The sequence below is a fragment of the Tripterygium wilfordii genome, chromosome 9 (assembly GCF_013401445.1).
Source record: "Tripterygium wilfordii isolate XIE 37 chromosome 9, ASM1340144v1, whole genome shotgun sequence".
Lineage (NCBI taxonomy): Eukaryota > Viridiplantae > Streptophyta > Magnoliopsida > Celastrales > Celastraceae > Tripterygium > Tripterygium wilfordii.
In genome coordinates this window covers 12,909,466-12,923,972 of record NC_052240.1, presented here as the reverse complement: position 1 = coordinate 12,923,972, position 14,507 = coordinate 12,909,466, and the positions used below count along the sequence as shown (strand labels likewise).

At 36.6% G+C, this 14,507-nt stretch overlaps 1 protein-coding gene across 1 annotated transcript; it reads left to right on the top strand.

Annotated features, from left to right (window-relative positions):
* The first annotated feature begins 400 nt into the window (after window positions 1–400).
* LOC120005596 lies at window positions 401–14,464 on the top strand. Its single transcript, XM_038855328.1, has 19 exons — window positions 401–764; window positions 1,410–1,732; window positions 2,237–2,425; window positions 2,519–2,602; window positions 4,005–4,064; window positions 4,925–4,969; window positions 5,531–5,730; window positions 7,850–8,329; window positions 9,409–9,535; window positions 10,801–10,998; window positions 11,174–11,263; window positions 11,391–11,453; window positions 11,917–11,991; window positions 12,143–12,193; window positions 12,574–12,651; window positions 13,032–13,166; window positions 13,389–13,496; window positions 13,861–13,926; window positions 14,276–14,464. Exons 2-19 carry the CDS (start codon window positions 1,433–1,435, stop codon window positions 14,342–14,344), a joined length of 2,418 nt encoding a protein of 805 aa, XP_038711256.1. The 5' UTR covers window positions 401–764; window positions 1,410–1,432; the 3' UTR covers window positions 14,345–14,464.
* Window positions 14,465–14,507: the final 43 nt, after the last annotated feature.

Below are 14,507 nucleotides of genomic sequence, written 5' to 3'. Positions count from 1 at the left end.
ATACTTATTTGAACCTCAAAAAGGTCTCCCGAGCACAAACGTGGGCCTGAACCTCCTATAACTTGTATGCTTTCTTGTGGCAGACTCGTGTTGAGTTCATACAGGATCATCATGCCCTCAGTCTCAACTCTTGTGACGTCTTCGGAATTGGAGTTCTAGTTTTGAACGACACCAAAAAATTTTATTTCCATTTTATTCCAACCCTAATTTTTCTGATTGCCAAACGTAGCCTTAATGGTGCGAAAAACCCAGAAGCCCCTCCGACCTCCGTTATCTATCGAGTATCGCGAGTAATACGACCGCGGGTAGGTAGAAAAAGTGCCGCCTTGAATACTAAGCAGAGATCAAGTCAATAATAATAATAATAATAATAAGGAAAAAAAAACACTGCTGAAATTAGGAAAACAGAGAGAAAAAAGCGAAGTCGAAAGAAAATCAACTTTGGATGCCAAACATAAACCTCCAATTCTTTCTCACAACACAACAACAAATAAAGAAGAAACTGATCGGACGCGACGAGGAAGAAACCAAACAGAGAAAGCAAGCCCATCTCTGTTTCTCTCTTCGTTTTCGCATTCCTAACGTATACGAAAGAGAGAGTGAGCCTTCATTAATTATCCAGATTTATTTATTACAATTCATAGCTTCGTCTTCTCTCTTCAATTTTGGGGTTTTATTGTCCAAGAAGAGAGAGACAGGAGGAGGAGGAGCTTGTGCTATGGCGGCCACCTGAAGCTTGTCATAAATAATTTTATTTTTTAAAGGTGAAATTACTGGTTTGTGATTTTGTGTTGTTTGATGTATGTTTTTGGTTGAATTATTGATTGTGTCAATTCGAAGTGATTTGTCTACTTTGGACTTAGTTTGTTAGCTTGATGAAACTTAATTTGTTCTTTTGGCAAATCCACGTTTTCTTGGAGCTTTAATTTTATCATCGCTTTGTTTATTCTGAACTTTCTGTAACTGACAAGGGTTGGTGCAACCAAAGTAGCTTAATGACTCTGGCGACTAAGGTATACGTTAGTTTCTACGAGGCTTTTCTTGTTAAATATTTTTCTTTTTTTAATAACTGGTGATTGGTTCACTGATAACAAAGAAAGATCAACGTCTCATCTTTTGTGAATCAAAGATCTTATATATACCTGAAACTTTGTGTTGAACTTGCTGCTGATGATACAGTCAGGGGGGGGGGAAAGGCTGTTCTTTTTATCAGATAGCATAGTTTGGTTATTCCCCGTTGTAATTCTTGTTTCCCTCTGTATTAAAGAAGTAATGAGTCATTATAGAATCCTGTTCATTTTCTGTTGAAAATTCTTTGTTTGGTCTTGTGTTTTCTGTTTTCATAGACTCTACCATTTAGCCTGAAATTTGTAGCGTAAGTGACATATATGTTGTGTTGTGCGCTGTAGATAATATTATTGTTGGCAACGGCATGGCTCAGAAGGAAGACACTGGTAGCCCTGGATGGAGTGCTGCATTTTTCAAGCAAACAACAGAGGATGTTGCAAAAGCTGTTGCTGCTGCAGCCACCAGTGCTCGTTCTTCACGCCCATCGGTTGTATTTTCATCTAAAGATGATCATGGGGGAAGCCAACTTCAGAAACTGCAGTATCAAGTTTCAAAACTGCTGAACGGTTTCTCAACTCCACCTAAAGTGAAAAGTGGCACTTACAATCCAGAAATCCTTACCAGCCTAAAGAGACAGTGGGCAAGCTTTCAGTTGCAATACTTGGTATGCTACATCATCTGAATGGATCCCTTTTTGGTCATACTACTTGTTCGGTTTGGGGAATTATTACGGTTTACTGAAAGCCATTCACAATTGTATGTATCCGAAAGAGGTCTACAACTAATCTTCCTTGCAATTCTTTGGTTAATCTAGAGGGGAAAATGGGAGAATTTTTTTGAAAGAGAAGCAATGTATAGTGAAAACAAGTGGTTGGTTGAGTAGTCCTAACATCTGGTTTACATAGTAGCATTTTCAAGCGAATGCTACGGAAGGGTCTGTAAGGGATTTTGCATTGACAAAGGATACATAGGAATATAGTTTGCATACTTGTTATAGCGTAATTTTAATGGCGTTGAAGGTTTGTCCTTGGAAGTTATTCATTCTATGTTTTGTCAATGATGTATATGGGTGGATCCACTTGGTGCCTTTACGTTATCTATTTCTTTTCTTCCCGAAGAAAAGAAATCATAGTGTTTCCATAACATTCTCACTTATATAAGTGTGCAGGATCATAGGTCTTTAAAAGAGCCATCAAGGCTTTTTGAGAGCATGGTTGTTGTTGGACTTCACCCTGACTGTGATATGAAGGCACTCCAAAGGCAATATATTGACAGAAAGTCTGAAGGTTCTGGAAAATTGCGAAGTACACTTAGTTACCAGAATCAAACTCGTGTAGAACCTAATCTTGAACCTCAGGTTGGATTATCTTTAACTAAGTATAAATTTTTTTTATATATATCTTGAAGATTTTTTGTGCTCGGACTTTAATCATCTCTTGTCCATTTTCAGATCTTATTTGTCTACCCTCCAGAAAAGCAGCTGCCGCTTAAGCACAAAGATCTTCTATCATTTTGCTTCCCTGGTGGCCTGGAGGTTTGATAAATCTTCATTGGCTTCCGTCCTTTGTTCTTCTGGATTAACTTGTTTGTAGTCTATTGTAAGAGTGCTTGTCTTTTTATATCGTTTGGCTTGTTGAGCTGTTGTGATTTTGTATTGTCCTCCAGTTCCACTACTTTCCGTCTCGATGTCCCATGAAATATCATTTTTTGGAAGTTTGAGGTCTGATTTACTTAAAAAAATTTCTTAGGTAGAATTTACACTTATGAAATTATCAAAGAGGTGGCCTGTTATATAGCTAAATAAGTTAAAAGTTATAGGAATATGAAATTTGCTTAGTCATTCTTTAGATAGTTATAACATGAGTGGCCCAATGGTAGAGTTGCGGGGGGAGCAACCTAAAGGTCACATGTTCGATTTCTGAAAATAGGTTCTCCACATATTATGTGGGGGTAAGGTTTGGGTACATCCTGTCCTGTCTGTTCCCAACCCCGCTCACTGCGGGAGCCTTGTGTATGGGAATTGCTTACCCTTTTTTTACCATTCTTTACATAGTTATCGTGCCAATCTTTACAAGATGGCTGACTGTTTCGAATGATTTAGTCTGTAGTGTTTTACAGATGAGAATGGCTGCTGTGAGATTTGGTATTTTTATCACATAAAGAGAACCTTATTATTTTTTTCTCATTGGCTTTTCGAAATGCAAGTAATGGATAGTTGTTGTGGTTTATGCTGGTTTGCCACTATATAAGCTTGGTTTGGTGGTGGGGCATTGAGAATGAGATGTGTTTGGTATATTTGCCTCTAGGTAATATTTTGTCTGGATACATTATTAAATGAAAGGATAACCATGTTGGCGTTTGTCTTTTCTTATTTGAGTTTTCCGGTGACAGGATTGTGCTTGATTACTTTGCAGAAACATGATTGATTTCTGTCTAAATTCTTTGTGCCTAAAAGTGGAAAGTTTCGGTTTGGACGGTAATGAGTATACTTATATTATTTCGAACTTAGCTATAGCTTTTCTTTAATATATTAAATAGAATTAAGTATGTGCATTTGTGCACTCAACTTTTTAGAATCGGTTCACATTAGTTTTTTAGTAATGGTTATCAAGAAAAAAAATGTGACTGGTAAAAGCAAATTTGTTAAGCTTGAAAAAGGAGATCCATGAGCTTTGGCGTGTGTGTGTATATATGCACAACAGAAAACAATGAGAGATGAAGTTCTACCCCCAAAAAAGCCAATAACATTACTCCGTTTCTAAGATGCCATCCTTAAGCTAGAAATTGAGTCTTAAACACTCCCTCTTTAAGTTTGAATTTGTCATCCTATGTATTATCAAAAGCTTCATATATTTCCCTGTTTTTGGCTTATCTATATTTTGTTATACAAAAGGGACCCTTCATGTGGTTCTAAAACTTGGCATTTATGATTTCAGGTTCATGCTGTTGAGAGAACTCCTTCCATGAGTGAGTTGAATGAAATTCTTCTTGGTCAGGTATGCCTGGGGCAATATAATATCAAACTTTTATTATAGTTAATAGGTATTAATTTCTCTTACCTTCTCAGTAATCCATCAATTTTGAGTTTTCTCAGATGGAAATCAATAAATCATAATACCAATAAATTATAGATGTTGATGAGAAAAAAATGAAAGGTTCTCGCTTACCATTGTTAAAGGCTGCGCACACTCAATAAACACATCCTTTAGACCCAATTTGACAACGTTTTAGTTTGACTGCATGGATTTGGTGGAGCAATTCCTCTTCACTTGGCTACATATGCTCTTCTCTCAGATGGGGATTATGTGTGTGTATTGCGCTACAAATGTATAGGATTAGGGTTTTGCTTTAATTTCTTTAAATCTATCCTGATATAAAATGAAAACAATTTGCTACTCATTGCTATGCTAGATACGGCATTTAAATTTGTTAGCTCAACATATTGAAGTAAATTAGTGATTAAAATTCTCCCATATGTGCAATCACAATTAGCTAAAATGCATGCACATAATGTAAGGTTATAGGCAATGAATGATTATAGGTGAGCAATAAGACGACGGATTGTTGATACCCATTGAAGGGTGCTTGCTACATGGGTTTAAACTAGTTGAGGACTTGATGATATCTTTACTCTATCCCAAGTTTCTAGACCAAAATTTGAGGGAAAGGAACATAATGGAGATAGATATAAGTTTGTAGCATTTTGGATCCAACAAGTTATGTACTCAACTTTGTAACTATGACTGGTTTATTGTTATTATTTTCAATGAAGACAATAATTGCTTTCATTGGCGGAATTCCGAATCCATATCTCATATAAAATTCTGATCGTAGTTTTACTATATGTACTTTACAGGAGCACCTTAAACATAGTGACCTCTCATTTGTATTCCGGTTACAGGTAGTCTTTTCTTGATACTTTATTCCTTTGTTTCTTCTATTGTGTGTGGACGTGTGGTTGTTGGTTGTCCATAATTCTAGCAGGTCTAACCATGGTTTCTCCAACATTATGGAACTGCTATGTTGGCCCTGCTTGTTTGCTGGTAGTCCCACTAGACATGTTTTCTTGGCTTTGATTTGTAGAAGTTCTGGTTCTGCACAAGTTACTGTTCCTTCTATTTGTATTCTGATCATTTTTAGATTTTTATTCTTTGGCTTTTCAGTTTTTGGCTCATCTTGGTTTTGCTAATTTTTTTCATGTGATCATTTGACACTTCAATTTCAGATATTCAAGTTGACTGATTTAGGGCTATTTGTTCTTTCCATTGCTTATTTTGGACTGGTTGATTGCAGAATTTTAGAATTTATATTTATCAGTTTCATTGAATCTTCAATGAGAATTTGCCTGTTTTAGCAGTTATAGTTTTCTTTTGTTTACAGAGAAATTTCAAACCATTGCTTACCTTTTTTTTTCTTGAACTTTTCCTTCAGTACCTGATGCTTGCATGATTTTTTTCCTTAGGTTGCTGATGATTCAACCCTGTATGGATGCTGTGTGTTGGTTGATGAGGTCGTGCAAAAACCCTCTGGATTGCTCTCTATGATTTTAGATAGACAATCTTCTGTCTCGTCTTTTAGCCGTTGCGTAATAACCACACGGAGATGTTACTGCATCCTCTCAAGGCTTCCATTCTTCGAATTGCATTTTGGTGTGTTGAATAGGTGTGTCTTACATTTGCATACACGTCTACACTAATTTATATACATATGTTACGCCCTTTCGGCACCTTGCTTCCCTGCCTTCAGAAAGGGGAGAATCTTAAAATTGGGCCCTGTCATGCAGTAATTAACTATACTTTAATGCTATATTAATTTTGTTCTAGCAATGTCTTCGAGTAATTTCATCTACTATGAATTGTTGCTAATGTCTCAAAAACTGATTGTTGTGACACTCTTGAAATGTGTAAAAGAGGTTCATATTTTTTCATTAAGAAAAGAAAAGAGGGATAAAATTACCTCACATATGATGTTAGAAGGATTGAAGCTACACAACTGTGTGGTAATCCAGAGTTTAAACTACTGGGCATTTCAAAAAAGTTCTTGTAACTGGACTTTTTAACTGATTTGCATGTATATGTCTTTGCACTTTTCTGCTGCATGTTTAACCAGTTACCAAATGCCCATGTTTTTTCGTAATGTCATGACCCTTAAATATTTTGGTTTCATTTCGGGTTAGAACATAATTAGTGAAGAGCAATTAAAATCTATTTTGATTTGAGAGCTGTTGAAATAGTAATGAGATCAGGAAGTTCCAGGATGTGAAGTGGAACCAGATGGTATGAACTGATGCACCATAAGCCTTTTTATTCCCTAAACCCTTAACTCCCATGTACTTCCTAATGACCACTTCGTGAAGAACCTATTTGAAAACAGTCTAATGCCACATCTGACTCAATAGCTCCTTCTTCCTTTAATCCTTTTCTTCTTCATGTGCACAATCCCTTCAACTACTTCTCAATCTTAGTGATGATAAGCGGGAGGATTTCAGGGCCGTCTGGGAGCTTGCTTGATGGGAGCAGTCTCGCTTTTTATAGTTAAGTGGTGCACTGCAATTCGTGGGTCAAGCCCAGGGCGAAGATATTTTGATTTTGCATCAAGAACTCTTTATATTATTCCCTTTCATCTTCAGATAGGTTAGCACTGATGAACCTTGGTTCTTCACTTGTGCCAAGATTGATTTCCGTCGACCGTTGCTTGACCACCGTCTTCTAGTTTCGGGGGAGCAGACTGAACTTCTATTAGTTCACGAGATTGAGGATATTTTTCCGACGAGTTGCCTTCTTGAATTTCTACCATGCGAACGCTTGCTTGATAACCCAAACCGCGAGTTCCGGATTTGAGTTCTCCATCATGATGCAAGACCCATTTTTGTTCTAGGGTTAACATGTGTTCAAATGGTTTTGTCTCACCCCTTCCTCTACACAGCCCTTCACTAATGAGCCGGCATAGAGCTATTTCCAAAGCAAGGGATGCTATTATTAGATCTGAAGTGGATCTTCAGTTGAGTTGGTCATCCAGGAGCTATCGATTCTCTTTCGCAGGCTCAGAATGTTCTTTCTACTGCCTTAAGGAGGCGAGCAGAGTAAGCAAGGTAAGGGTGGTCCACGATTAGGGCACCTGCTACCATTGCATTTTTTGATTAGACTCATTGCGATGGCTTGAAGCGGGATTCCCCCTAAAGGAAAGAAAGAAGAAGACGGACTCACCATGTGACCATTGTGAAAATGGAGAAGAAAAGAGTTTGAGGTAATTAGTTTTCCTGGTGGTAGATCCAGCTGGTAATCGAAATCTCTGATTTTAATGCCAATAAACTACCCAAAGTACAGATGGTTTTCTTTTCTGGGTATGAATCAAGTGTGTTGGTGCATACTAGTGTGCATTTACACAATTTCTCCTCTACTTCTCTGTTATTCCATTTCTCGCTGGATCGTTTTTCTAAAATTTGTGGGTGTTGGGTTCCTTATGACAAGTTGCGCAACCTAATGGATTCAATGATGATGATCATAAATCATTAGCAAAGTCTTGATACCGAATTGTTAGAGCTGGCTGGATGAACCCTTGGTAAAACTAGTTAAAGTACACAATGTGGATTCTCCTTCTCCACTCAATCTGATCTAAAGTTGCATTTTTTGTCATTTCCTTCACACACATATATCATTTTTTGTCTAATGTAGCTGTTTGGTGTGGCAGGTCTTAATATTATTCTAATTGAATTTTTTTCATATTTGATATGAACAGTATTGTTTAGGTTGCATCATGGCTCATTTTTGTTTTTTTGCAGTATCTTTACTGAAGAGAGGTTGGAGCGGTTGAAAAAGGGTTTGTGTGATTTAGATTTGCAGTCCTCAGAGGACTTTAGAAAGGAAGAAACTTGTGTAGAAAATGTGAGTGATATATCACTGAATCATAGAGCTGGAGAGGAGGTGCCAAATGAAGGGGCAGAAATGTCCCAAACAAGTTTTGGGGATCCTAGACCAGGAAGCATTACTGATGACGATCATGGGAATGATGCAGGCCATCGGTTGCACAAAAGAGTCCTTCATGTTTTAGATACAAGTGTCAATGATGATAATGTTGAAGTTGATCATGCATCTGAGATGGTTGTAGCCAAAAGAGAATCTGGGAGTACAAACCTTGAAGATGGTGATGCCAATATTGATGATTTTACTATGACCAAGAAGACCATAGAAAGACAAGTACCAAATGCTGTTCTTCCTCTCCTGCGCTATTACCAGTATGAAAGTTCAGATTCATCCTCCAGGTATTTAATGTTCTCTGCTTATTATTATTTTTTTAACTTTCATTCATCATGCACTCTTACTCACTACAGCATTTATGTTTTTCATATAGAAATATGAAAATAATGTTCGCGAACAAAGAAGGATATTTTCAAAATTTGGATATTTTGACATGAGACAAATAAGGATATTTTGTACTGCGCTATTACCAGTATGAAAGTGCTACACGAAACAGAAGGATATGGACATTTTAGATGGACTCCCTTACATGCTGTTATTGAATATTTTAACATGTTAATGGAGTATTGTATTCTGTCCACAAAACAAAAATAAAAGGAAAAACTGATATGATTTACTAGATTTTGTATGGAAGCTATAATTCTCCTACTGTAATATTTTCTTAAATACATGCTTGCATCTTCATCTTGTCTTGTTTTGAAACCAGGTAAGAATGACCTGGAGCTCCTTCAATAAGATTGCATCTTCATCTTGTCTTGTCTTGCACCTTCATCTTGTCTTGTTGTTAATACCCCTTTCTTGCCCTTGATAACCACATTAACATTGTTGTCAAAATGTTGCCTTTTAGATCAAAATTTTATGGTATTCAATCATTATGCTTCCAGCAGGCAGCAACACAAATTCCTTTTTTCAAAAATAATGGATGTTGATTCGAAAAGGTTGTAGAATTCAGTTACTGATTTGAAGCTCCCTTCGGTGCATGATCTTGTTTGGATACTCCCAGTATCCTTCTGGTGTCTTGTATATCAAAATCCTATATTTGTTGCTGCAGTAGCATTGTTGAGCAAGCTAAAAAAAGACTGGTGTCTGACAAAGACGTACCATAATAATTATTTTCGTTAAGTATTTAATATCTGTTTTCTTGATAGCCCAAAAACTTTGACAGAAACTTTAGTTTTCATCTTGATCTGGATAGCTAAATTGTTTCTCTGCTGGCTGGTTGTGGTACCTCTCAGTGGCTCCTTTTGGTTCTCGCAAGTTCTAATTCTTAATGTTAGATACAGCATAGGATATATCTTATGATATGTTTTGACTGTCCTTTTTCAAAACCTTCAGTGCTATAAAATGTTTTTTTCCCTTTCAGTTTTCAGGGTTCTCCCTGCGAAGACAGAAATTTTAGAAGTGACATTGATGATACAGAGACGGAAGAGGCATCGTTCTCTGGTCAGGAGGATCCTAGTGATCACATTGATATTCTGGAATGGGCTAAGGTCTGGGTACATACCTTCTTTTTCTGAATTTTGTTATCTAAAGAGACCAAGAGATTGCCACCAATGTCCAATTATGTACAAGAAAATAAATCCATTCTATGTACACAAGTACTCTCATTATACCACTTCGTCTCATGACACCAAAAACTAAAGGGTGTTCGACATCTTTATGAGGGACCCATTGAGTGTTTAAACCTATCATATGCTCTCTTTTTTACACCGTCCATCTTTTCCAACTATTTGTTGACATGCATGAAAACCTAAGCACTTCTATATTTCCTAACAATTGGTCACTAGCCAAGACACACTTATAAAATTAACAGGCTAGCTTTCATAATTTTGGACCAAATATAATACAATAGAATTACGAAGGAAGAATCCAACAACAAGGCATTTTCCCTTTTTTGTAAGGTTATCATCATCATCCGAGTTTTTATCCCAAAAATTTGGGTTGGTTACGTGAGTCTATAAGAAAGTCTGCACTATTAATACTGGCTCTCCAATCCCTTAACGAGAATCCACTACGTGTCTTCGTTTTCACCATTCATTTCTATCTAGGATCATACTTTCTTCAACTCCTATTGAATCTGTATAATTTCTTACTACCTCAAGCCATGTCTTTTTTGGATTTTCCCTTTTGTTGTCTACTCTCATACAATTCTCTTGATTCTCCTTTCTCCTCACTGCCACGTTGCTACCTCTGTGTTATACATGCCCATACCTTCTTAAACGACTTTCTCACAACTTATTTTCAATTGATACTACTCCTACCTTAGATCTAATAATCTCATTTCTTATCCTATTTTTCCTCGTGTGGCTACAAATCCAATGAAGCATTCGCATTTCTGCTACATGCATCTTTTTTGAATATGTTCTCTCTTAATAGCTCAACATTCATAACCATACATCATAACCCTTTTTGTAAGGTTATGAGTAGCTAAAATTGTCTTCTAAGATGCCTCCCAAATGAAGAAAGCTACTTTTGTTTTTCGGAACTTTCGGTTTTTAAATTGTTTTCCCTAGAGGAACATTAGAATAATGAGATACTAAGTACGCCAAGGATTCAAATCCCCCTTTCCCATTGGACTTAAAAAAAAGTGAGATTAATCTTGCCATCCTTCCCAAATTGTTTTCCTAATACCACTGTCATAAGTTTCTAAGTTCATTTTGACACCCATGAATTTTGAGCTGAGCCCATTATTGAATTAATCATTCTTCTTCTCCTGCAATATCTTCTAACACATTTTATTTTCCACATTTTCCAGGTACGTGGCCATGGATCATTACAGATACTATGTGAATATTACCGTTTACGTTGCCCTGCTAGGGGTTCAACTTTCAGGTTTCATCCTTTGGAGCATCTCCATCCCCTAGAATATCATAGGCCCGATGAAATAGTTTTGCGTAGTGCTGGCTCAACCATTGATTTGAGATCATGCAATACCAGTCTGGAATTTGCCGAGGTAATGCAATGTAGCTTTGAAGGATCACATTTAATTGACGCTTTTCAACTTTTTCGAACATTTGTGCTAAAATTTGGTTTTTCTTTCCATGCATGGTAATCCCACTTATTGTACCCTTATATTTCTCGTCTTAGACTTAGTTGGCCATGCATCTCATTGCTGTTGCATGTATCAGGCACACAGTGCTTTCTTGGCAGAGGAGGAAGCAACTGCATTATCAACGTGGGCTGTTGCTTGCATTTGTGGCTCCTTGCGTCTTGAGCATGTAAGTTTATTCCCCGGTTTTGCCATCGGCATTGTGCTATATTTCAGCTTTCATAGCATTGCACTGTATAGCCTTTCTGTAAGGATTGCTAGAAATCTTTACTTTAATATGTAATTGTTCCACACAGGTGCTGACATTATTTGCTGGAGCACTGCTGGAGAAGCAAATTGTTATTGTTTGTTCTAATTTGGTATGTTGCTCACATTAATTTGATATAGACATACAGTCCTATGCAGTCTGCTACATGTAGTTTTGGTTTCAACTTTCAAGTATAAGTTGCCTGAGATGTGTTGGGAGTTTTTAAATCCCGCACCAGATTTATGTCAACGGCTTATCTTATCCCCGTAGCTTTATGCCCTAATCAGTACCTGGTATGAATCATATAGTTGATGTGGGTGGTAGCAATTGTGGCTTTATTCCGTGCATATCATAGTAAATTATATTTCAAGGACGGTGTAATTGTACTTTAAAGTCTTTCTTTTTCAAAAAAAATAGTTTTCAGCATCGATGCCCTTCTGTGCAGATATCTGTAGTTCTACTTAATCGTGTAAATTTTTTGTTTTGCTTATACTTTATATTTAATTCTTCAATGAATAGAGTTATCCAATCTTTATAGTTGTATTATTTGTTAAATTACTTGACTTGATGTGCAGGGTATCTTATCTGCTTCGGTATTATCAATTGTTCCACTGCTTCGTCCCTACCAGTGGCAAAGCCTGTTAATGCCGGTATGGATTCTTTTTGACAACTGCAATCTGTAAATTGAAACTCTCTTCTTTTTCTTTTGAATTTTAAAGTGAATAGACACTGCATGCATTTTTATTTTGCTTGTCTACTTTTATCATTTCATGGTCGTTAATTATGTTTTTATACTTTCAGGTATTACCTGATGACATGTTGGATTTCTTGGACGCGCCTGTTCCTTACATAGTAAGTGGGCAATTCTCAGCTTGTGTTATAAGAATGGTATCTGAATACCTGTTAGGCTTTTTATGTGCTGTGCTGCTTTCCAAAACATGCTTAGGATTGTTCAAGCTTGTCAATTTTTTTTTGTGTGTGGGGGTTATATGACAAATTTATCATATAAGCAAAAGCACCAAGAGTAATGGTATTTGCAAGAGTTAAGTACAATACATCCATTTGTACCAGAGTTCACTGCTTAATTCCTCGTCATTTTAATTAATTTTCTAATGTTCTGGTCTAGGAGTTTAAATTGTTAATCGAATTCGTCCTACCGTCATTTTGTTTCTCTCTAGCTGGTTTTGTTATTGACATTACTTTGGTCACTGAAAGTAACAACTCATTTGCAGGTTGGTGTAAAGAACAAAACCAGTGAAGTGCAGTCAAAATTGACCAGCGCCATTGTGATTGATGCCAACAAGAACCAGGTTCTCACTTCATTATGCAATTTGGTTTCTCCATCTCTGTTGGTGACTGAATTTTAATTAGAATGTCCAGTATCCAATAGAGTGCTAAGTTTTGCTACAATATGATTTTGTCTTGGCTGAACATCTTTTTATCCTGTGGTAAATTTTACCAAGACGGGGGGAGATTTGAGATCTGCTTTCTAATTGGTCGTATTGTGGGAATAAACTTAGTACCTGAATACTGGATGGGTGAGCATACACAGGTTGATAGAGTGACACTGCAAAAAACTGTGATGTCTTTTCCTTTGAATAAAGCATCAAGTTGTGACTCATTATTCTAAGTGTCAGCATAAATTATGAAGTCAAGTATCCTGATTTCCTCCAGCCACATGATTTCTTAGGTAAAGTCACCAACATTGCCACAGCTGCCTAAGCTGAAGCAGCTATTTTCATCACTAAGTCCTTACCACGCAAAGCTTGTGGGAGAAAGTTACCTGGGAAGGAAAAGGCCTGTTTATGAATGCACAGATGTGCAGGTATGCTGTTCAACTCATAATCTTCCCTGTTCGTTGTTACTTACCCTTCCTTTTTTTTTCTTACATGGGACTTTACTAATTGTTGCATTACATGCGCCATTTCTTTTGCCTTCTCTTATAATTTTGTTTGATAGTCTGCATTCTATAGATGGCTTTTTTTCTCCAACAATGATTTCGCATGAATTTCTCAAAGTTTTATCTTCAAAATATCATTATGTGCAGATTGAAGCAGCCAAAGGCTTCCTAGCGGTGTTAAGGTCTTATTTGGATTCTCTTTGCTCTAATTTGCGATCCCACACCATCACGAATGTCCAGTCAAATAACGATAAGGTCTGTTCTCCATGATATTGACATTGACATTTCTCATTGCTCGGTGATGTTTGTCGACATCTACTTTGTAACCATGGTTCATTGCTTCCAATCAATAAGACTATAAAAATGATTATAGAATATGTTTTTCAATGGGGTGGAAGTGTGGAACTTAGAAATAAAAGCAAATCGCATTCTCTTATGGTGGTAAGACTACTATAGTTCCTTGCTTCATATCAGTAGGACTATGAAAATGATTAACCATGAAACCATGGTTCCTTGATCGCTAATCACAGTTTCTTATATCGGAGAACAAATATGTTTTTTGAATGTAAATAATATAAATATCATGTTGCAACCTGATCCTTAATACCTTACTATGTAGGTATCCTTGCTTTTGAAGGAGAGTTTCATAGACTCGTTTCCTAGTCGTGATCGACCATTTATGAAGGTATATTTTTTAGGGCATGATGCTATTCTGTGTGATTCTAGACGTGTTCTAAGCACATTCTACTATTTCAGCACTAAATAGTTTACATATATATATATATCTGTTAGATATGCAAATGCAACATATTATATGTTACACTTTTGTGGGTGTTTCCTCAAAATGAGTTTCCCACTGGAGTTTCATTGGCACAAATCTGTTTCAGAATCACCATTTATTTCCCCGAATTTATGGATCTGGCCTGTTAATCACTCTTCAATACTTTATATTGCTAGGTTCTTTTATGAACATTTTATATTGCTGTTTGAATTATCATAAAGCATACTGATATAATTTTTTTTGTCATGACCAGCTTTTTTTGGACACACAACTCTTCTCTGTACATACAGATCTTGTTCTATCATTTTTCCAAAAGGAGTAGTGTGGCCATGTAAGGTTGGCTTGTAACTCTATATCTTGTTGTATCTTGAACAGAAGTTCAGCAATATATAATCATGTAATTCACATTTTTTTAAATGCCATCATATAATAGGTTCCTCTGTTTCTTTCCCCCTCCCAATTTTTTTCACACCATGATACGAGTA